We start from the raw sequence: 25,427 nt of genomic DNA, 5'->3' as shown, positions 1-25,427 counted from the left end.
AGACAAGTGCCTCTTTAAAAACTGTAACCATCGAAACTACCATAAACTAGCTAATTATAATCTTCTTCACATGAAACAACCCAAAGTCCCTGATTGGATCTGAACCCATGGTGGCAAGGGGCAAAGATACCAGGTCAACAACCCAAACCATTGGGTCGATAAAGAACTGATGACTTGAGCAAGAATCGTTGGTCAAATGTCCCGTCCAATAATACATATTTTGGACTAGGAGACAAGACTTAGTGTCCAAGGGGGTAAATATCCCAGTTTGATTTTCCAAATGTGACCAAACTCTTAAATACATTAAACCATGCCATTATGGCTTACGAAATGAGTTCTAGCCAATAAGCAGTGTTATGAAACACTGACACAATGGTTATTGCTTTTATATTGACAACAACCTAAATAATTATGAAGCTAAAAATGATGACATGTTTATTGGCAAACCCGTGCACAATAGATGTTATCCGGAACTTGGCAAATGTGGGTTTTTCCAGTCTAATCCTCCGAAACAAAAAAACTTTTTTTTATAGCTTCACAGAGCACTACTGTTCATAAAAGATTAGTCAACCTGTTGTGCTGATTAATTTCGAAGCTGTAACTTCTACGCCCGGATAAGCTGGGAAAAACCCAAAATATTCTTTAATTCCGGACGCAAGTCTTTTACTGTTTCAGGTTTTAACAGATTTTTTATTGAAAATAATGGCAATTTGCAAATCTTTAGAAAATTGTGAGTCTAATGTTTGTTATGTAATAAATTACAGTCTATCATGTTCACTGATGAAAGATGGGTATTAAGATGTTTATCTATGAACCCAGATGACTGGTAAGTAAACACACATTTATATGATAGGGTTCAGGTGTAATTTTTATCAGCAGATTACCTTGATGTACAGAAACAATAGAATTATTAACATAGATTAGTATCAATCAAATTATTACTTATATACCAATAACACCCGGCAGGTTGAAGCCGGCAGAAATTAAAGCAAATGGGTTCTTCAAGTAAAAAAACAAACTTTTATAGTTACAACTTTGAAAATAAGCACTAATCTCGTTAAAGTATAGTGCACTAACTGTTAAGCTAATTAACAGTAACAAATTGTTTATACAGTGGCAATGGCTGAGTTCCGAGTAACAATTATTAGGCCTGGCCTTGACACACGTCAGACTAGTAATCTTAGGACCACTTATCTGCATGGGTTCAACAAGCAAGCAGTCCAAATGCACAAGAAACTTTACACTCATTGCTCAAGACTTATTGGTTCAGGAATGAATCTGAGGGTGTGTTTTTAAGCTATTAAGCTTCCTGTACAACTGAACTAAAATAAATTCTGTATAAACCAACTAAAAGGCTGCAAGAGCATTTTAAAAAAATCCCATCTCATCAAGAGAACTTAGCTTAATTTTGAATTAAGAACTTTTTTATCCTGACAGGGTCATGAACAACCACTTGACAAGAATGGTTCTTTTAGCTCTTTAGGAGTAAAGCCTTGCCAAGGATGGTGCAGAGAATATATTTTTTTGACAATTTGCTCAAATATGGAAGAAACAGATACATAATTGCTGGGTAGAAGCTTTAGGGACAAAGAGGCGTGGAGCATAATTTATTATAGGTGGGTGGAACAATAAAAGCTGAATAAATACTGCTAAATTAACCAAATGAGTGAACAAATAATGATGAGAACCACCACTAACATCTTTAACTGCAGGTTAATGAATTCAATGAATGAAACTAATTGACCACTACATATATAATTCATAAATTAGTGGGAGGGATACTAGAATAATTATCGTCAATAAATGTATAACAATAAATGTTCTCGGTCATAATGATGTTTCTCATGTATAATTTTATTTCATTACCTTACCTTCTTTCATGTATACATTGGTCTACATGTACAAAGGACGAGGTGTAAAGGTGGGGTGTTAACACAGTCATGTTATAACAGTCTGTTGTCTATAGGGTCGGACATAAAACACTGATTTACATGACGGCATGGCCTGCTCAGACTTTAAACAGTAAAAAGAGGTTACATTGACAAGATATATGGGCTGGTAACCTACTTACATCTAATTTATTATCTCATTTATATACAGAGAGTGAATGCAAATATAGTTCATGTCAGCAATTTCTACAGGTTTTTATTGTTAACATATAAAAGACAAATTTTACATAATAATTTTGAGACATTTATATGATAAAATCTTTTGCAAAACTAAGGGTTAACTCAAATAGATGTAGGGGCGTAGCTTGGTCAAAAATTATGTGTAGGCCAACTTCTGTGGGGAGGGGGGAACACACACCCACACCACACTTTACTGCAGCCTACATGGTGTATTATGAAGCCACACCACTGTCAAAGAAGGCTAAATAAGTAGTAAGGATAATCGGCCTTGATTGTGCCAATAGAAGAGAGCCACACCTAAACGCGAGTCTGGATGCAAGGCCGTACATCAAACTCCTGTTTTGCTTTTTGTTTGAATATATTAATATTCCTATCTAGAAATTCCTTTCAATAATGGTGCTCCACTCAGTGTGATTCGAAAGTCTACAAATAAAACATAAAAATTGATCAACTGAGGCATTTTATATTTGGATTTAAAATCAGAAATGGATTTTTTTGTACAATTCTACATTGAACAATTTAAAGTTTTCAATTTTGGTCATTTTGCGCAATTATAAGGTGTATTCTGGGAAAACAGAGTGACTGAAGAAATAAAAGTTAGTAGACATCAAATTGTACTTAAATTTCGAAGAAGAAAAAAATCCAGTCCCTATCATTTTAAAAACAAAGACATTGGAGTCTCTTTAATAATGAACAGTTGGACCTGTCCATTATGGTAATTTAGTATAGCAAAAGGTTAACAATACACAAGTTTGCCAGACATACAAAAATTGATGGCTGACACAGATTTTCCCCTGGCTTGTAAGCCACATAATGATACCCTGAGGTATTTAGCTATAATTACATACTGGTCTATAACACAATTATACAATGTTAGGTAATTATTGACCCAGTTGCAAAAGATCTCTTTATAACATAAAGATCATGTTTATGACAAATTGGTTATAATTAGATATTAAGGTTTATACACTGTAGTATAAAATGACATAATATATGTTAGGCAAAATGATGAAAATTAATTGTATGATTTGTAGCACAACCTTTTCCCTAAACTTTTAAATAACAATTATCTGCCAATCTACAAAATAATCCTGTTCATTATATATTTTGAAATGAAGCAACTATCAACAATTAACTATGCAACACAGAAAGATAAATCATCTAAAATTTCCCAGACAATACTTATTACCAGTACTAAATATTACCAAAGATGATCCAAGTTTTTGACCTCATGACCTATTTAATCAGCAAAAACAATTTTTATTTAAAACTGTTTATCATCTCAAATGTCAGTGACAGAAAAAAGTCTAACAAAAATTGCTGAAAGTCATCACAAGGTTACATAGCTCTTATCTAAGAGGCAAATTTAATGTAATACAAAATGTTTACTTACAAGAGAAATGGTAAATTTAAGCTTCTAAAATGTGATGAACTGAGTTAGTTCTTTTTGTGTATTTAAAACTTGACCCCTTTTATAATCACCTGTGAAATCTAGTGGCTGTAGATGGAAGGACTTCCACATTAGTGGCTGTCGATGGAAGCACTTCCATGTTAGCAGCTGTAGATGGAACGACTTCCATGTTATATTTTGTGACAGACAGCCACAAAAAATATGCCCTCCACCCTACTGCGCCTAATTGAATTCATCAAATCCGGGGAGCATGAGAAAAGGTTCTGTCTACTCAAACGGTAATTCAAGTTTTTGTTTCTTTAACATGGTTTATGAGCAATTAGAATAAAAGACATACACAAAAATGTTTTATTGAACCTAAGCTAAGATTTGTTAGTTCATATAAACAGCCATCTGTTTCCTAAGTAAAATCTGATAGAGATAATGAAACTGAACAATGTTTTGTAATCAAATAGCCCTTAGGGAAAACGATATTTTCTTAATTTTGAAATTTTCCTCACTGTATGATTCACCATTCAGACGATAATCTGAAACTGATAGAAAATTTCATAGCCATGGTACATGAAATAAAAAAAACCAACAAAGATATCGAAATGACATAATGTGTGAAATTTTCCTTCGTAAATTTGGTGGCAATTTGACACGCATGCATGTCAAAAGATATCATTTATGTCCATAAATCATTTTCTTTCTGCCTTACCTACAATAAGTAATTTCAACACTAAGGTATAAAGTTACAAAATTTACTTTAATATACAAATAATATGCACATAAAATTGCAGACATGATACAATGGTATTGGAATTCAATCTTGGTCAACATTGTTCCACTACTGTCTGGTCTTTAAAAAAAAAAAAAAATTTTTTTTTACAATTACAATACTTCACTGGCAACATTCTTCCTTAATCAGTATGAACAGGTTTAAACCTGTTTTAGCTTAGAAAATGACAAGGGAATCCTGCAACATTAGGAGGTGGAAGTACCAATCCTGGTTGTGAACAACTCATGCTTGGCATATATCATGAAATAGGAAACGTGACGTTTTAGCTGCAAAAGGCCCCCTCTGATAATTATATCTATATGAGTATTCTAATCCTGCATGTATTTAAATATAGGTGTGATTAAACAATCAATAAACAGACCAAAGCAAAGATATATCCATGCTTTTTTTGTACATGATACCAGTGGAAGCTGAAATCACTGCGGAGGTCTATACAATTGCATCAAATCGGAAGGTGAAATCACCGCTGAGGGCTTTGTAAAACCGAACTTGTAGCTAAAGATATCTTAGATGGACATGTCTGATGATCTTTCAATCTGAACAAAACCACTTGTCAGTTTCAGAGATAATTTCAAATTAATATACTAAATGAAAAGCACATACAGTACTGACCATGATCAGATGTCACAGATGGCATGTGTAGAAGCAGTTACAGCTACCAGGTAAAGGGATAACTAAATATCCCATACAAATAAAATTGACAGGGGTGGACAGCACATGAAATTGACAGTGAGTAGGACTAACCTCAACCTCATCCACAATACGAGTAAGCTAGGGTAGTGGTGCTGAGTGCAATAATAACCAAGGGTAAGGCTATTTTGCATATTTGCAAATCTGACCAGTCTTATTGGAGATACATTTTTCAAGATAAAATCTTTCATATAAATTACAATGAACAGCTGAAAATAGATCAGAAAGAACATTACAATCAGGACAGATGAGTCTCAGCCAGGTATATTTTCCATTTGAACAATACATATAGTTACAACAAACTTTCGTTTAATCAGCAGATTTTAAACGTTTCACTAAACATAAAAAGATTAATACCTCAATGCTTCAAAATTATAGTCTTATTGTGGTTATATTTAAACCATATCCAAATATTGATCTTAAATCAGCTGATCACAAGTTTGAAATAGTTACGAGACCGGCCTACTTACAAGACAATTTCATGCCACATTCTCATGCACATTATAATTTAACTAATGAAATGACCTCTAAATATAGCTTACTCTACCCATTATTGAGTATTTAAGATGATGCCATATGCCATAATTCTCCAATATGTGCTATAGTGTATAGTTCTATTTATAGCAAATAACTCACAGATAGCACCTGTTTGAATATGATTCAAATAAATGATGCTGAAATTTTCCATTCCTTATTATCAGGAGCCGGAGGCATGCTCAGTTGGTATTGAAAATCTCAAAAATTTCATGTGCCTGTTAAGAAAATATAAGTGATATAAGGGAGTGTGTGTGTGTGGGGGGGATAATTATAAGGGGGTAGGCAAGAAGACTGTAGGGGGAACAGTAATAAGCTGCTTATGGAGAGAGGAAAATGTCACGGACCAAAATTTTTCCTAATCCCGATGGTTGTGTTACAAGGACAATATCTGATATACATGTAATTTATGCTCATGTAAAAAATAAGAAGAACAAAGTCTTTCTGACAGTATTATGATACCAGTGGTCTAATTTCTTCCATCTGTACTTAATCATCGGTCACTTATCATTTCTCTTTACATATTCATTCATTAGCCTATGTCTTAAATATTATTATGATAATAATTAATATCCAAAAGTCGGGTTTATGCATGGTTGGGACCAAGGTCAAAGTCGCTGAAACTAACATCATCCACATAGTTTGACCATGGGTTTAGAGCTGGGTTAATGGGAAGAGACTATATAAGCCGCGTCACAACAAAACCAACATAATGGGTTTGTGACCAGCATGGATCCAGACTAGCCTGCGCATCCGCGCAGTCTGATCAGGATCCATGCTGTTCACTATCAGTTTCTCTTCTTGTAATAGGGTTTGTTAGTGAACAGCTTGGATCCTGATTAGACTGCGCGGATGCAAAGGCTGGTCTCAGGATCCATGCTGGTCGCAAACGCATTATGTTGGTTTTGTTGTAACGCGGCTCAATGTATTGGTGTCTCTTATTATTCTCATCTTATTATGCATGGCATGACTCTATAGATAGATTAAACCCATGTGACCAGTACAAACCAAGATCACTATTTCTTATTTAGTCAGTATATATTTTGATAATATTCTCTTAAAATGATGAATAGTTTTGTCCAGATTAAAAAATGGAGTCCATTTGTGATATTTAGAAGCATATCATTTATTTTGCTGTATATCTAAACAATTTTCTGTTTTTGAGAACATTTTTTTTATTGTTGTTTTTTGTTTTATTTTCTGTTACATTCTCCTACAAATGTTTGAATAACATCTCTAAAAACCAACATTTTTTTTTAATTCAAATTTTGATTGGACCTTTTATTTCACAGACTTCTACATTTATTTGAAAAAAACCTAAAAACTGTTTAAACAATAATGTCTATGCTTTCATAAAAGTATGAAAAAAAAAGAAAAAAAAGAAATTTCTGTATTTTCAATGAAAATTTATGGCACCATACAGGCTACAGCAGACGGTTACTATCAAATCTAAAGACAACCTCATTTGTTGGACGCCAGCTACCTGATGATCCGCCAAATACCTACCGCCTCAAAATATTTTTATGCCAATTCTTCTTTACTAAGCTTTTTCCACAATCTGCCTTAATTTCAATATGCCATAAGCTTGCCAACTCTGTTAAGATCATACAATCTCTCTGTGTTTTAATATGAGAAGTATTTAAAGCCAACCTTTTTTTTGGTACACTATATTTAAACCAAATGAATTTTAATCCCCTTTAGTACTAAATCCTAAACGAGCTAAATGAAGATCATCTGGATTACAGACATTTTGCCCTACATTTATATACAAGGTAATCAAATTTTGCCATTAGCACTCAAAATTTTCCAGTTTCATTCAGACAATCGTTATTATAAGCTAACAATAGACACTCCACACTCAACTTTTTCTGATTTCTAAAGTCAAACACATCAGAGGAAGAACATTGTATATAGTTAAGATGTATAATTGTTTTAATTTTATAAGTTAGATTTAATGTCACACCAACACTATAAAAATTAATGGCAACTTTCCAGCTTTACTGGAAAAGGAAGACCTCAGGCTCCCATCCATCCAAAGGGCTCCTCTTCTGCCAAAGACCAATGTTCCTGTGAAGTTTGAGCGCCAAGATCTGATTGGTTGTCAAATTATTTTTTCAAAAATCATTCAGACAGTCAAGCTTAATATGACCTTGACTTTTGACCCTGCAACCCCAAAAGCTATACACTTGTGGATTTTGAGGACCAAGCACCAAGACTTTGGTGCCCATAGGTTTTCGAGTTATTGGTCGGAAACCATTTGACGTTACCATTGACCCCTTGATCCCAATATCAATAAGGCTAATCTTCTTGCCAAATACCATTAATGCACCTGTGAAGTTTGTGAGTAAAGGCCCCTGGGTTGTTGAGCTAGAAACCATTGTGATATAAAAGGTCAATGTGACCTTGACCTTTGACTTAGTGACTCAAAAAACATTAAAGTTTGTTTACTTGTCATGACCAATCGCCATACCAAATTTGAAGTTCCGAGGCCCTGGTATTCTTAAGGTATTGATCAAAAACAGTTTGGTCTACGGACCAACATGTGCACAGCAATATAACCCCACTTTTTTGAAAAGAGGCATAAGATGTAATCAATATCATCTGCAAGTGTGTTTACTTTAAACCTGGGGCTCATGGTTGTCAACCGTGATGCATCCTAAGCCAATCCGAGCGCAAGTTTTTTTCCAAGAATCCAGTTTATTTCTGTTGAGGTTGCTTGTTGAGTGATGAGAAATTGGAATGCGACAAATGCAGTATATTCAATCAGAGTTCACTTAAGTGTTGATTATATCAACCTTCTGAAGTCATGAATGCTGATTTAGATTAATTCAATGTTAAAAGGATAATTGTTGGGAGACTAATGTGTACGCATTTTTTCACAGGTTGGAAGTTTCCTTAAAAGACCATTTAATGCTTCTCGATTTTTGATTGCTATTAATTATTTTAACAATGGATGCATTAACTGAAATTAATCATCAGCACTATTATATCAAATTGCAGAGTGACATACCATATACATTGTAAAATGATTACCTGTTTTAATGATCCCTAATGCATTTCAGGATATAATCAGCTAAAATAAGATGTTTAGGCATTTTGTTAAAAGTTTGAGTATTGCACATTTTGGCCCAAACTCGAAAAATACTACGCTCCCACAGTGCAATAATAAAGAAAACTATCAGTAAACTTTTACATCAGCAATATTATTGTTACCTACTTAACATAACTCTAGGAGACTTGAGGGGATATCAATTATGATACATCCATTTAATGTCACCCTAAATTACTCAATAAATGTGTAATTGACATCTCAAAAAGCACTATATGCATTGAGACCTTTTTTGTGCACTCAAAGAGCTCATGTGGCATCTAAAGAGACATAACTGCACTGCTATAGCAATCTTAAAGTCTCCCCTTGCACTCTGTACACCAAGACATGGCTTTAGTTTTTTGTTGTTGTTTTGTTGTTGTTTTTTTGTGGGAGGGGGGGGAATGGGGGGAGTGGGGGATGAATTGGTTTGAATCCAATGTATCTACTGGCGATGCTACTGCAACGCTGTAGCGATTCTTGCTATTGTTCACAGCATTCTGAATCTTTCAAGAGGCATTTAAATGGTTTAAATCATACAGATTAATAACAATACTTACAATGAAAACTATCTTAACACTGTAAAAGTATAGACTGAAATGTGTGTATTTAAGGATATCACATTTGACAGTATTTAGCCTTCGTCACCCGTGTAGCCTACACCTCCATGTAGTCTGACCAGGGTTGATACTGTTGGTAGCTTTGATACTTAATATTCCTTATACCTTGAAAGGACTATTCCATAATTCAGGACCTATCCATTACACAAATTCAGCTGGTGAAGGGTTAAGCAAAATGCTGTGTTCTACTGAACTTTCATCTAAATGAAGAACACAGACCTTGTCCTGGATATAAAACTTGAGACCATGGCATTCACATCTTTGTTTTAAGGCATTGAACTCAGGTTTGGTTACTTAATCCAGGCTTCTTAATAATGTTTTTTCCTGTCTGCTGTAGAAATAAAATTCTGATGACAAAAATATTGTTTATCAAATCAATACTGCCTTTCATTTGTTAAAATGTGGAACAAATGCTTATCAAGTATCAGTGAGGGACATCATGTAAAAGTGGGACATCTGACAGATGACGGAGAAGTGATCCCTAGAGGCTCCGTAGAGGCGACACAAAAATGGAGTCCATTTATGATATTTAGAAGCATATCATTTATTTTACTGTATATCTATACAATTTGCTGTTTTTGAGAACATTTTTTTTATTGTTGTTTTTTGTTTTATTTTCTGTTACATTCTCCTACAAATGTTTGAATAACATCTCTAAAAACCAACATTTTCTTAACTTCAAATTTTGATTGGACCTTTTATTTCACAGACATCTACATATATAAAAACCTAAAATTGTTGATACAATAATGTCTATGCTTTCATTAAAGTATGGAGAAAAAAAAAGAAAAGAAATTTCTGTATTTTTAATGAAAAGTTATGGCACCATACAGGCTACAGCAGACAGTTACTATCAAATCTAAAGACAACCTCATTTGTTGGACGCCAGCTACCTGATGATCCGCCAAATACTTACCGCCTCGCCAATTCTTCTTTACTAAGCTTTTTCCACAATCTGCCTTAATTTCAATATGCCATAAGCTTGCCAACTCTGTTAAGATCATAAAATCTCTCTGTGTTTTAATATGAGAAGTATTTAAAGCTTACATTTTTTTTGGTACACTATATTTAAACCAAATGAATTTAATCCCCTTTAGTATGGACTACTTTAGTACCAAACCCTTACAAGCTATATGAAGATCATCTGGATTACAGACATTTTGTCCTACATTTATATACAAGGTAATCAAATTTTGCCATTAGCACTCAAAATTTTCCAGTTACATTCAGACAATCGTTATTATAAGCTAACAATAGCCGCTCCACACTCAACTTTTTCTGATTTCTAAAGTCAAACACATCAGAAAGGAAGAACATTGTATATATAAGTAAAGATGTATAATTGTTTTAATTTTATGAGTTAGATTAAATGTCACACCAACACTATAAAAATTAATGGCCACTTTCCAGCTTTACTGGAAAAGGAAGACCTCAGGCTCCCATCCATCCAAAGGGCTCCTCTTCTGCCAAAGACCAATGTTGCTGTGAAGTTTGAGCGCCAAGATCTGATTGGTTGTCAAATTATTTTTTTCAAAAATCATTCAGACAGTCAAGGTTAATATGACCTTGACTTTTGACCCTGCAACCCCAAAAGCTATACACTTGTGGATTTTGATGACCAAGCGCCAAGACTATAGTGCCCAAAGGTTTTCGAGTTATTGGTCAGAAACCATTTGACGTTACCATTGACCCCTTGACCCCAATATCAATAAGACTCATCTTCTTGCCAAATACCATTAATGCACCAGTCCTGTGAAGTTTGTGAGTAAAGACCCTTGGGTTGTTGAGCTCTTGGTTAGAAACCATTGTGATATAAAAGGTCAATGTGACCTTGACCTTTGACTTAGTGACTCAAAAAACATTAAAGTTTGTTTACTGGTCATGACCAATCTCCATACGAAATTTGAAGTTCCTAGGCCCTGGTATTCCAAAAACAGTTTGGTCTACGGACCAACAGACCAACATGTGCACAGCAATATAACCCCACTTTTTTGAAAAGAGGCATAAGATGTAATCAATATCATCTGCAAGTGTGATTTTAAACCTTGGGCTCATGGTTGTCAACCGTGATGCATCCTAAGCCAATCTGAGCGCAAGTTTTTTCCCAAGAATCCAGTTTAATTCTGTTGAGGTTGCTTGTTGAGTGATGAGAAATTGGATTGCGACAAATGCAGTATATTCAATCAGAGTTCACATAAGTGTTGATTATATCAACCTTCTGAAGTCATGAATGCTGATTTAGATTAATTCAATGTTAAAAGGATAATTGTTGGGGGACTAATGAGTACACATTTTTTCACAGGTTGGCAGTTTCCTTAAAAGACCATTTAATGCTTCTCGATTTTTGATTGCTATTAATTATTTTAACAATGGATGCATTAACTGAAATTAATCATCAGAACTATTATATCAAATTGCCGAGTGACATACCATATACAATGTAAAATGATTACCTGTTTTAATGATTCCTAATGCATTTCAGGATATAATCAGCTAAACTACGATGTTTAGGCATTTTGTAAAAAGTTTGAGTATTGCACATTTTGGCCCAAACTCAATAATTATTCGCGCCCCCAGAGCAATAATAAAGAAAACTATCAGTAAACTTTTACATCAGCAATATTATTGTTACCTACTTAACATAACTGTAGGAGACTTGAGGGGATATCAATTATGATACATCTCGGAAAGTATGATTTAATGTCAATCTAAATTATTCAATAAATGTGTCATTGACATCTCAAAAAGCACTATATGCATTGTGACCTTTTTTGTGCACTCAAAGAGCTCATGTGGCATCTAAAGAGACATAACTGCACTGCTATAGCAATCTTAAAGTCTCCCCTTTGAACTCTGTACACCAAGACATGGCTTTAGTTTTTGTTGTTGTTGTTTTTTTTTTTTTTTGGGGGGGGGGGGGGGGGGGATGAATTGGTTTGAATCCAATGTATCTACTGGTGATGCTACTGCAACACTGCAGCGATTCTTGCTATTGTTAACAGCATTCTGAATCTTTCAAGAGGCATTTAAATGGTTTAAATCAAACAGATTAATAACAATACTTACAATGAAAACTATCTTAACACTGTAAAAGTTTAGACTGAAAATCCATGATTGAAATGTGTGTATTTAAGGATATCACATTTGACAGTATTTAGCCTTTGTCACCTCAGTAGCCTGCACCTCCATGTAGTCTGACCAGGGTTTATACTAGCTGTTGGTAGCTTTGTTACTTAATATTCCTTATACCTTGAAAGGACAATTCCATAATTCAGGACCTATCCATTACACAAATTCAGCTGGTGAAGGGTTAAGCAAAATGCTGTGTTCTACTGAACTTTCATCTAAATGAAGAACACAGACCTTGTCCTGGATATAAAACATCAGACCTTGGCATTCACATCTTTGTTTTAAGGCATTGAACTCAGGTTTGGTTACTTAATCCAGGCTTCTTAATAATGTTTTTTCCTGTCTGCTGTAGAAATAAAATTCTGATGACAAAAATATTGTTTAACAAATCAATACTGCCTTTCATTTGTTAAAATGTGGAACAAATGCTTATCAAGTATCAGTGAGGGACATCATGTAAAAGTGGGACATCTCTCCTAAGGTCATGTACCCAGGTATTCGTCATTTAAAGATATTGAATATTTGAGATGGCTTTAATATCATTACAAAAGTACAGAGCTTCTATAGGCTTGTGAATATAATAGACAATCTGTGAACATCAGAATCAGGAAAAACAAGCATGATCAGCTGATTTGAGAGATAAGTTCTAGTTCTCACACTGGTTCCCCCTCGTATTTATACAGAACATCTGTTACTATATTTGGAATGTACTTCAGATTGGCGGCTTAATTGGTTCTCAGCTTTAATCTAAGTTTATAAGAATATATTTTCATTTAGGACAGAAGGATATGTGTCTGACAGAGAAAAAAACAGACCAGGCGTTAAAAGTACATACTCATATATGGTTTGACTGGATTGATGAACTTCTTTACAGTATGACATTCTAAACTTTTAACATTACTTTATAATAAGAAATGTAAGAAATGTTACCACTTATGAATACAATATATCTTTAACTTTTGGGCAACTGAATCTACCTACATCTGTGCCACCTGATCATGGTCTGCACTGTTCACTATTCTGTCAGTTAATGTTTTTCCACAAAAAAAATAAAGTTTCCTTTTAAAAGGAAAGGCTTGCACAGTTGTGCCTTCATCCCAACATATTTATTTGTTTTTATTTTTGTAAAAACGAATATTTTTGTCAAAACGATTTGAAATCTATTCTCTATTGTATAAAACTAATAAAGAAAATAATCAATCGTAAAAATACTAACGTGAAGATCTATCATACTGAAAGGAAACAAGTGTGCACATTTCATTTAATTAATAAGCATGTTCCCAGATACGATGCGCTATCTATAAATCATCACGTGGTAAGGTTAATGATATGCATGGGCTATTTTTAGATTACCTCACCAAGTTCAGTAGATCTAAATATAACTCGATCATGCACTGTGTGATTTGGACCACCCTTTGAAGACGGAATACTACTACAGTCAACATCCTCTATTGTGTAAAACTAATACAGACAAAAAACAATTATAAAAGAAACTAACTTTTGCGTCTTGAAAAAGAATTGAAACGGAACAATTTCGTTTATAATTTATTACGGTTTAAATCAATAAATCAAGTAAAAATACGAATCCTATTTATATAAACAAACTGGGATTACCGAAGTAACTAAAATAGCTTAGATTTCCGTAATATTACTTCGTCTGATTCCGCAGTATGACGGAATCGCCCGAATTGTCACGATTGCAATCGGAAGTACATCGGCTATTATCATTAATCCGAAGAGTGACGGAAAAGGCCGAAAAGTTGCGATTGGCACGATTTCAGCTGGTTTCCCGTTCAATCATGCACTTATAAATGTAAGCAGAAAACCACCTAACCGGAACAGGTTTTCCAAATGAAATGGCTTGCAGCCGTGGCTGCAAGCCAAAAAAAAAAAAATAAATGGAAATGGTTTTGTCAAGATTAAAAGATGGATGAATCCATTTAAGACATTTTCATGTTAAGGGTTATAGCTGTGACATACAACATTACTATTATCAATATGAAAGCAAAGATCAACAAGGGATAAATGTCTGCTAAGTTTGCAGCATTTTTTCTATTATGAAAATGATGTTTTGGAAGAATATTAACAGTGAAAAATGGAGCCTGGCAACAAGCAAGACATGGGTTACTATGGTTATGAGTATTTTGGGCCTTTATAGAGAACTTTCTTTGATCTTTACCCAAAGTTTATGTAGTACTACAATATATAATAATGGTAAATATAAAGAGAAAATATTACAAAATGAAAGAGTTACTGCAAAAATTCTTCAAATTTATCGAACAGCCCTCCTACAAACAATTTCTTAAGAAAATAACTTGAATCTAAAATTCTATCAAAGATCTTCAATGAATCGCAAAAATTTAGAGATTTTTCTACCAGTTGATATCATAATGATGCTTTTAAAGGTTGTAGATGTATATCAAAACATCCTAGATGCAAGTCTTAATAAAAACTTAATAACTTAAAATGTATATCATTGTTACTAAACTGTTGTTGTTTTATTTTTTTGTATTTTGTTTTGTAAACAATCGGTGTACAATTAACAACCATGTGACCTTCTAACACTTATTTAAAAAGAGGATAGTCAGTATTTCTGTAACATTTCTGCACTCTCAGACACAGTAATTATCAACAGCAAAGAACATAAACAGCATTTTATCATGTCATGAATAATTGACAACTAATAAGCATTTTACAAGGGTCAACACTAATGCCTTCACATTATTATTAATAAGTTTGGTTTGTTTTGGTGGGTTTAAAGCTACATGTATATCAAGACTGTAAAAGCCTTCTGGAAGACCTTAGAACCTTCTAGAATAAGATGTCATAACAGGGCACCTGAAGAGGACCACCAACCTAATACCTAAAGCTAGCTGGATAGAAGCTGGATTATTGTAACTTGTACATTACAAGTACTAGCATTTCCAAAAAGGATTTACATACTGTATAGCCATGTATTATATATACATATTTATCATGATGGCGTTGAATCCTGGAGTGTATAGCTTTAACTAGTACTCTACACACAAATGGTTGACCATCAATGAAGTATCAATAAAGTTTGTCTTACCTCAAGCATTTTTTCTTCCATCTGTGTAAGGTGCCTCCCTGTTATTCCCTTGTCACGGAACAGTTCTGCATACCGGTAAAGGTTAAGGGCTGCCATCCAGTCCATCACATTCTGTGTTGTCCAGTCTTCCAGGGGCTACAAGACACAGAACAATTAGAGTAGTAAGACATACGTACTAGATTAATGAATGATATAAACATGACAAACCTGATTAATGTGTAATATAAACATGACATCAAAGGATAATGTGACAAACCAGATTAATGTGTAATATAAACATGACATTAAAGGATAATGTGGCAAACCAGATTAATGTGTTAGAAAACATAGCATTTATACTAATGTGGCAAACCAGATTAATGTTTGATATAAACATGACATTAAAGGATAATGTGGTTAACCAGATTAATGTGTAAGAAAACATAGCATTTATACTAATGTGGCAAACCAGATTAATGTTTGATATAAACATGACATTAAAGGATAATGTGGCACACAAGATTTATGTGTCTCATTGAATTTTGTGATGACATGATAGGCAAGATTATATCATGATGTACCAGACCAAACAATAGCTTCATACATAGAACAGAACATAACAGATATTGTAAAGGTGCAAAATATTGCTTTTTATGATTATAAGTATAACATAACTATTTAGCTGAATCTTAATAAACAAGAGGGCCATGATGGCCCTAGATTGCTCACCTGACCCAGCGAACTAATCCAAACAATGACCTAGACAAACATTCTGACTAAGTTTCATGACAGGTGAGTCAAAAATGTGACCACTAGAGAGTAAACAAGGATTATCCATATTTGAAAAGTATGACCTAGTTTTTTTAGTATTTTTACCCAGGTGACCCATATTCAAACTTGACCTAGAAATCATCAAAACAAACTTTCAGACCAATTTCCAGGATACTTGGATCATAACAGCTGCCACTAGAGTGTTCACAAGATTTTTTATTTTTAACTCCTGTGACCTTAGTTTTTCATCTGTGATGATCCATGTTCGAACTCATGCAAGCAATTACCTAAAAATGTGACCGCTTGAGTGTTAACGAACAAGTGTGGACGGACGACAGACAACAGACATTCAATGATCCTAAAAGCTCACCCTGAGCTAGCTCAGGTGAGCTAAAAAGAAGCTAATATGATTAAAAACTAGAAATGTGTCATCATGCCACGGATGCCCCCGCATGCAGCCAAAATTTCAGATGTTATAATATTTAGTTCCAAATTAGTTTGCACAAATTATTTTTTTCATTTGCAGTTCAAAGCCCTTAAAACTTTTCAATGTTAACACAAGCCATTTTCATACAATGTTCAAAGCACTGAAATTATTTAGTCTTAACCTTTTGAAAATAGCATATTTCATATTTGTAGCCAAAATAATGGCTACATACATTTCCACAAAAGTATGAGTGCTGAAACTGAAAGTTCAAAATTTTTCCAACATTCAAGAAAGATAAGTTTGTCCAAAATCATTGAACCACGACCAAATTCAAACTTTCCACAAAAGTATGAGTGCTGAAACTGAAAGTTCAAAATTTTTCCAACATTCAAGAAAGATAAGTTTGTCCAAAATCATTGAACCACGACCAAATTCAAACTTAAACTGCTTATTCCTAAGATGTATCTATATTATTTTCAAAGTGAAAGGGACATAACTCTGCCAAAAAATCATCGAACCAGGACCAAATTCCAACTTGACCTGCCCATTCCTTTGACATATCCATATGTCAAATTTGAGTTGAATATGTAACACTGTTGGGGAGATAATAAATAGAAACTGTAAATTTCATATTATTTTCAAAGTGAAAGGGGCATAACTCTGCCAAAAATTATTGAACCACGACCAAATTTGAACTTGACCTGCGCATTCCTTTGATGTATCCATATGTCAAGTTTGAGTTGAATGTGTTGTACCGTTGGGGAGATAATGAATGGAAACTGAAAATTTCATATTATTTTCAAAGTGAAAGGGGCATAACTCTGCCAAAAATCATCGAACCATGACCAAATTCGAACTTGACCTGTATTTTCTCAAGACATATCCATATGTCAAATTTGAGTTGAATGTGTTGTACCTTTGGGGAGATAATGAACGGAAACTGAAAATTTCATATTATTTTCAAAGTAAAAGGGGCATAACTCTGCCAAAAATCATCGAACCATGACCAAATTCGAACTTGACCTGTATTTTCTCATGACATATCCATATGTCAAGTTTGAGTTGAATGTGTTGTATCGTTGGGGAGACAATGAACGGAAACTGAAAATTTCATATTATTTTAAAGTAAAAGGGGCATAACTCTGCCAAAAATCATCGAACCATGACCAAATTCAAACTTGACCTGTATTTTCTCATGACATATCCATATGTCAAATTTGAGTTGAATGTGTGCAACCGTTACTTAGATAATGAACGGAAACTGATGATGATGGAATGATGGAATGACGGAAGGACGGAATGACGGAAGGACGGAACAGGGTAACACTATATGCCCCGGCCATTACATGGGGGGGGGCATAAAAATTAAAAAGAGGATATAATTTTATCACAATCCATGTGAGAGTTATGGGCCTTGCAACCCATTCCCTTTAGTATTTTTTTAAGATACCAACTGCACCCAAAACTCAACTAAAGTGAGATGGCAATGCGGAAGCAAGTACAATAGCTCTCCCTATTTTTCAAATAGTTGAGCTAACAAAACATAGGTATTAATTGCACATTGGCCCACGTAAGGGATTTTTTTTACGACGGACTGATATTGTTTCTGTTTTTATATATTAATTAAAACATAAATTAAGATATTCTAACTGAATTTACATTTTTCTTAATTAAATGTATAATAATTGCGCATTTACTGTGAAATTTTCAGTAGGTCAATGTCTATGTCGATATGACATAAAATGTCAAAATGACATTTTCACTTAATGTACAGATAGTCTACCAAATTCATTAAGTCTAACTTTTAAGATCTTTTCAAATGCAAAATCATTTCAAATTTTTTTTATTATCTTAATTTATTCAAGTTATATCACTTGGGTTTTTTGCTTATCAGTAACTGAATGAGAGATTATTTCATAAATGATGATACCCATCAAGGCTTACTGACATTTAAAACTAGAATTTATCTGACTGTGAATTATATATATATTGTGTGGTTAATTTTTATAAATCTCAGAAAATGACACATAAACATAATTGAGCCGCCTCATGACAAAACCAACATAATGCGTTTGTGACCAGCATGGATCCAGACCAGCCTGCGCATCTGCGCAGTCTGATCAGGATCCATGCTGTTAGCTTACAAACCCTATAACAAGTAGAGAAACTGAAAGCGAACAGCATGGATCCTGATCAGACTGCACGGATGTGCAGGCTGGTCTGGATCCATGCTGGTCACAAACCCATTATGTTGGTTTTGTCGTGACGCGGCTCATATAATTCCCTTGATTAAGAGAACACTTCTGCACATTCAGCATGCAACAGTTTGAGGCAAAGTTTTTAAGATGATCAGATTGGCCACATTATGACAATGTATAATATGCCGTCTGTCATTTATTCAAAGAATCTCAGCCGATATAGAAAGATAAAACCTGGTACTGATACAGAATGCAGACACTGATTTTAGTTTACTAGAACATGTTCTACCTTGTAAATTGATTCTAAAATTGCACATCTTAGATGTTCTTTTCTTCTGCAAAAAAAACTAATACACACTCAGCAGAAACTTTTTGTTTGGCTAAAAAAATTGTTTAATACTTTTAAAATGATTTTTTTTACTTCTTAACTGCAAAAGCCATCAATGATAATAACTTATGCAAATGATTGAATACTATATTAGAACATTTAAATAAATTATGAATTTAGCTTTTGCATGGTGACCACTCTCCATACTTTTTGCCTACTCTGTAAGTTTGATCATCTCCAAACCAATAAATGTTCACCGTTCAAATCAACAGGAATCTCTTTAACCACCAGTATCAAGCCTGCCACCAGCCTGCACATCTGTGCAAACTAATAAGAATCTCTACTGTTAGCTAAATTTTTGATGTTCTTAATGTTTTTCATCTTTGAATGGACTGTTCCAAATTCAATGCAGGGTGATTCAGCAGGTTTCCGGTTACAGTTGAGCAACCATAAAATAACAATGTATGTTTCAAATGAAATATATTATAATTCACAATAATGTCAACCCTTACACATGTTTCACTTATTAGCTAGCCTAAAGGTTAACAGTACTTGAACCTTATTTTAGCCTTATATTTAAAAGCAGACATACTATGTGTTGTCATGGCAACTGAGATGATGATTAAAACTTTACTTTATAAACTTTGATAAGTCTTTATCACTGTTGAACATTTGTTTCAATTGTTTGAATCTGAATAGCAACATTCTTGTGCTTTGTCTTACAGCATGATACAGAAAGACCCTGACTCCCGGGCCCTCCCTCCCAATTCCCCCCACCCCCAATTGTTTTCAGCAGAACCAATAGCTTTCTTTGAAAGAGCTAAATCAATGAGCTGGATCAAGCTTCCGCCCTTTAAAATTTTACCTTAATGCAGTAACAGGTTAAGTCCTTCTATATTTAATAGTGGTTAACCACTTATTGCAATAAGTTGACAAAGTTGCTTTGTATACAGAAACCCTGCAATTTAGCTATGACCTCATTCAACTTAAACTATGACTTTGTTTGGATTTTTTACATCTCAAGAATTTTTATAAGTGACTAATCTCATCTTGAATGGTTTTGTACAGGGATCTCAAGGACATTATCACGGTGCCAAAGTGACGCCTGTCAATCAAGGCCGGATGCAATTCAGAAACTTAAAGTTACTCTCTTAATTACATCTAGCCCTTATTTCCTAAAGGCAAATTACTATCTCCTTAAGAATAAGGTTACTTTTAACTGCTGAAATTTGTTCATTTATATATATAAGAGCATATTTATAATACTTATCTAAATAAAGGTCAATCAACAATGTACGAAAGAACCTATACATAATTGTAACAGAAAACAAAATATTGTGCATTTAACAACAATATATTATGCATAAATTTTATTTTAAAATAAAATTACAAATAAACACAAATTAAATTGAAGGACATACCTGAGGGGCATGCTTTTTTATACCTTGTTTAAAGGAGCAATTAAAACATTTTACATGCTAGATATCTAAAATCTTTGGCATTCAAGAACTTTGAAACAAGTGTTTTTTATGGTTTATGTTGACAAGCAAAAATTCACAACTAAAAGAGACTTAGAAGTGTCATTTACTCCATACAATACTAGATGGGAACCTGAGTAATACTGGTTGGGAGCCAGTAACTGGACTGGAACAGTTTCTGGACAAGTATAATAACATCTATATTTCAGCTTTATCATTGCTAATCTTAAATCTGTATCATCAGAAAGGTTGGTTTAATTATTTAAGAGAGACGATTTTCTTTTCTATTGAATATCATAGACATACAGATGTTTTACCCATGTTATGAAAACAATTTTACCTCTCTTTAGGGCATATTGAGTCCTCAGCAAATGCATAGTATTTTGTTTACTTTGGTTAGCAATAGCTGCAACCTCATTCACTACCAAATCTGTATGAATCATCCACATAGCAGGAAATGGACAAATCATTGATGGCAGTCTCTGATATTTATCATTTAACTGTTCTGAACACAGTGCAGCATATTAGTCTACATCATTTTGGAAGAGCCTTATCAGGCATTGATAATATGTAATCAAAACTTAATTCCTTAAATTGTTAAATAAGTTAATTTGAAATATGTTAATTAGTCCCATAATTGTCACTAACTGAATCCATGTCTCAGACTTCTGATGTTTTGGAAACATGCTCAAATGACTCACGCACAACATTCTGACGGGGTAAAAATTGTCTACACCACATTATGGGCCGATACTCATTGACAAAGTAAAAGCAGAGTAAGTTTGAAGATTTTTAATTTTTCTTTGATCTGTTGAAATAGCAAAATCAGGAAAAAAGTTGGCAATGTTTTAAATGGCTGAATCACCCTGGGTGATGATTTTTTTTTCAATTTCTTAACAAATTAAAACCAATTAATAAATATTAAAGTCACAATTTTTCTTTCCTTCCTAATGCTTGCTATTTGACCCCATTTTTCTTTTTGTTCATTTGCATTTTGTAAGTTTGCCAGTTGTAAATTTGAGCCCAGAACATTCTTGATTTACACATTCAATCATGCAGACATAATTGATCTAAAGTGTTTTTTTCCCCCAAATGTTCATTTGGCTATACTTTAACAACAAGCCTTCATTTGGGTACTCAAACATGTTCAATTGGCTACTAAAGCAATATATGCATGAAGACACATCTAGTAGGTAAGTCTATTTGTTACAACATATCAGCCAATATGACTTTATCAACAGCCAATTATATGTCTGGAAACTAGTTCTCTATGAATGTGACACATCAGCTGACATATTTTAACCCCCCCCCCATCCCTCCCTTTATCCATTGCTGGTGTCACTGGGTAGTTAATTGATTGCTCATATTCAAAATTTCATATGGTTAACAGTTCCATTAGCTATGACATTAAAGGAATAAGAAAATTTTGTCCAGAAACTGGTTCCCAACCAGTAAGTGATATATTATATCAATAATGTGCCGGTGAAACAATTTAGTCATTAAGGGTCACTAAATTAGGTTCTGAACTAAAGGAAGCTGTGGCCTATTGGTGCTCAACTCAGGTTCGAGTTCTACTGAGGTCAATGCCATGTTTCGCCATTATGAAACCTAAGAACTGGTTAAATCTAGGAAGATTATAATCAAGATTTAAGATGAGTTATATGATATAAGAATAACTGAACATTTATAATATGCTTGTATGTAAGTAACATTTTAAAGATTCTAAATTTTAAAATTTGCTCTTTTTGGTCAACTATCGAAGCAGCTCAAGGGAATGATCATCAGAAGTTTTTGTTGAATGTAACCTTGACCCTTGTCAGAAATATGGCACAAATTTTCAGTCCAATAAAATCATGTATTATCACTTCTGTGCTCGCAAATATGTCAACGTTATATAAGTAAATGTTTCACATTTAAACTATTTTTTATTATGTAAAATGTATATCATTTTATAATTTAACAGACTGTTGTAACATAGTTACTAAAATCCTGATCTTTAAATGCACAGACAATGTACTATTAGAGTCTCCAATAATCTTTATGCATACCAGCATGTTAAATATTACTTCTATTTTGGCGTACAAAATCTAGGTGAGATGGCGACCTTCCAGCTTTGATGCAGACGGAACAAACATAATTCTGTTACATGCAGATTATTCCAGAACTATCAATATTTACACACTGACAACAAAATACAACACCATTCATGTCCTAAAGAACTTACATATGTATTATTTATGTCAAGTTTGATTTTAAATGTAAAGATCTAACAACAACATTTATTCTTGTAAAACATACAGAACTATCACTATTTACACACTGGCAACATTATTCTTGTAAACCTACAGAACTATCACTATTTACACACTGGCAACATTATTCTTGTAAACCTACAGAACTATCACTATTTACACACTAACCACATTATTCTTGTAAACCTACAGAACTATCAATATTGACACACTGACAACATTATTCTTGTAAACCTACAGAACTATCAATATTGACACACTGACAACATTATTCTTGAAAACCTACAGAACTATCAATATTTACACACTGACAACATTATTCTTGTAAACCTACAGAACTATCAATATTGACACACTGACAACATTATTCTTGTAAACCTACAGAACTATCAATATTGACACACTGACAACATTATTCTTGTAAACCTACAGAACTATCAATATTTACACACTGACAACATTATTCTTGTAAACCTACAGAACTATCAATATTTACACACTGACAACATTATTCTTGTAAACCTACAGAACTATCAATATTTACACACTGACAACATTATTCTTGTAAACCTACAGAACTATCAATATTTACACACTGACAACATTATTCTTGTAAACCTACAGAACTATCAATATTGACACACTAACAACATTATTCTTGTAAACCTACAGAACTATCAATATTGACACACTGACAACATTATTCTTGTAAACCTACAGAACTATCAATATTGACACACTGACAACATTATTCTTGTAAACCTACAGAACTATCAATATTTACACACTGACAACATTATATAACATTACTCCTGTCCAGTATGAGTGTATGACTTTTCCCTCTACAGGTTCATTATTGTAGATGTAACTAAGTCCAATATGGAAATACATGTATATTGTATGGTCATGAGGTACAATTCAGAAGCAGTATTAGGATTGAAATAAATAATAAAGCAATGCATGCATATAGAAACATTTATTTTCAGATACAGAAACACAATATAACAAAATACTGTATTGTTTCCATTTAATGCCACCCCCTCTCATAAGCGCCCCTACCACATTTTGTAGAAGAAAAAAAATCTTACCTTAAAGATTTATAATCCGTAATGAAAGAGCAATCCAAAAAATCAAAGTACTTTTTATCTAAAATATAATAATTAATTACACTCAAGTAATGTAAAATCATTTTAAAAATCCTGTATTATATATTAGATCATAATAATGAATAATGATTTTTATATTTGAATTGTATCTTTAATAAGCATATTTCAAAGCAAATTTTTATAATTCTAATTAGCACCCCCTTTGGAAAAACTGCAAGCCCATAGGGGCATTAAATGGAAACAACACGGTACTTATTTAAAAAAAAAAAATGGATGTGCATGCAATGTTACAATATCTAGACCAAAAAAAAATTAAATCTATATGGTTAATCATTTATAAAACAATAGAATTCGGTGACCAATATATTACTGCACTAGAACAAGCTTAACGTCCCAGTGCTTCTTTTGTGACTGTATAAAGCCTAGTTAGCCATTTAGTCAATTTATATATATATATATATGGATAGGTTACAATGATTCTATGATAAGCTGAATATAGAATATGTCTTTTATAATTATAATCTGATCCATAGAGAGGCAATGAAGTAAAATTAACCGTGCATTGAACAGCTGCGTGACTCTGAAGTCGGGGATTATGGTGCACTAAACTAGGTGCATTCTAATCATAATGCAATTATAGTGTAAACATTATTTATTTAAGTTCCATTGCAGTGCAAGCTTTGAATTATTTTTTGAACAATTACATGAATTTTATATCTTAATGACATCATCAGTATGAGGCGGCAAATAGCAGATAACTATACTGTCGCTCAGGCTAGTGCTAAAATCAGATTTAAAGCTCGAGCCCCAAGTCTTGCTAGAACTTTAAGCATGCAAAATATATTAATACAAAATAAGACAATTACCAATCTAATTATGTGACCTTGGCACTGCAATAAGTATACTTCTGGTCTTGCTTTTAAAGTGCCTGCAGCTCAACAAAGAATCATTGGTATAAGAGGTATTGTGTCTCGACCAATATGGAACAACCAAGAAAATCAATCAGTATTAGAGGTATTTGGTCTCAACCAATATGGAAACAACCCTGGAAATCATTGGTATAAGAGATATCGGGCTTTAACCAATATGGAAACAACCCTGAAATCATCTGTACAAGAGATATAGGGCCTCCATCAATATAGAAACAACCCAGATATCATCAGTATAAGAGGTATTGCGTCTCAACCAATACGGAAACAACCCAGAAATCATCTCTATAAGAGATACCGGGACTTAACCAATATGGAAACAACCCAGAAATCATTGGCATAAAAGGTATCTGGTCTCAACCAATATGGAAACAACCCAGAAATTGGTATCAGATATAATTAGGGCCTCAATCAATATGGAAACAACCCAGAAATCATCAGTATACAAGGTATCGGGCCTCAACCATTACGGAAACAACCCAGAAATCATCGGTATAAGAGATATCG

General features: G+C 33.5%; 1 protein-coding gene across 1 annotated transcript in view; it reads right to left on the bottom strand.

Annotated features, from left to right (window-relative positions):
- Nucleotides 1-25,427, bottom strand: part of LOC132758571 (phosphatidylinositol 3-kinase regulatory subunit alpha-like) — a gene marked incomplete at its 5' end in the record, with an annotated part of 74,757 nt that overhangs the window by 34,409 nt on the left and 14,921 nt on the right. The window contains 1 exon segment of the mRNA XM_060750247.1: nt 15,453-15,587. Within this exon segment, the coding sequence (XP_060606230.1) occupies nt 15,453-15,587 (135 nt within the window).

This window comes from Ruditapes philippinarum, unplaced genomic scaffold (assembly GCF_026571515.1).
Source record: "Ruditapes philippinarum isolate M1 unplaced genomic scaffold, ASM2657151v2 ctg336_1_1_1_1, whole genome shotgun sequence".
Classification (NCBI taxonomy): Eukaryota; Metazoa; Mollusca; class Bivalvia; order Venerida; family Veneridae; genus Ruditapes; species Ruditapes philippinarum.
Note: the sequence above shows the minus strand (reverse complement) of the source record. Positions and strands in the feature narration are given on the sequence as shown.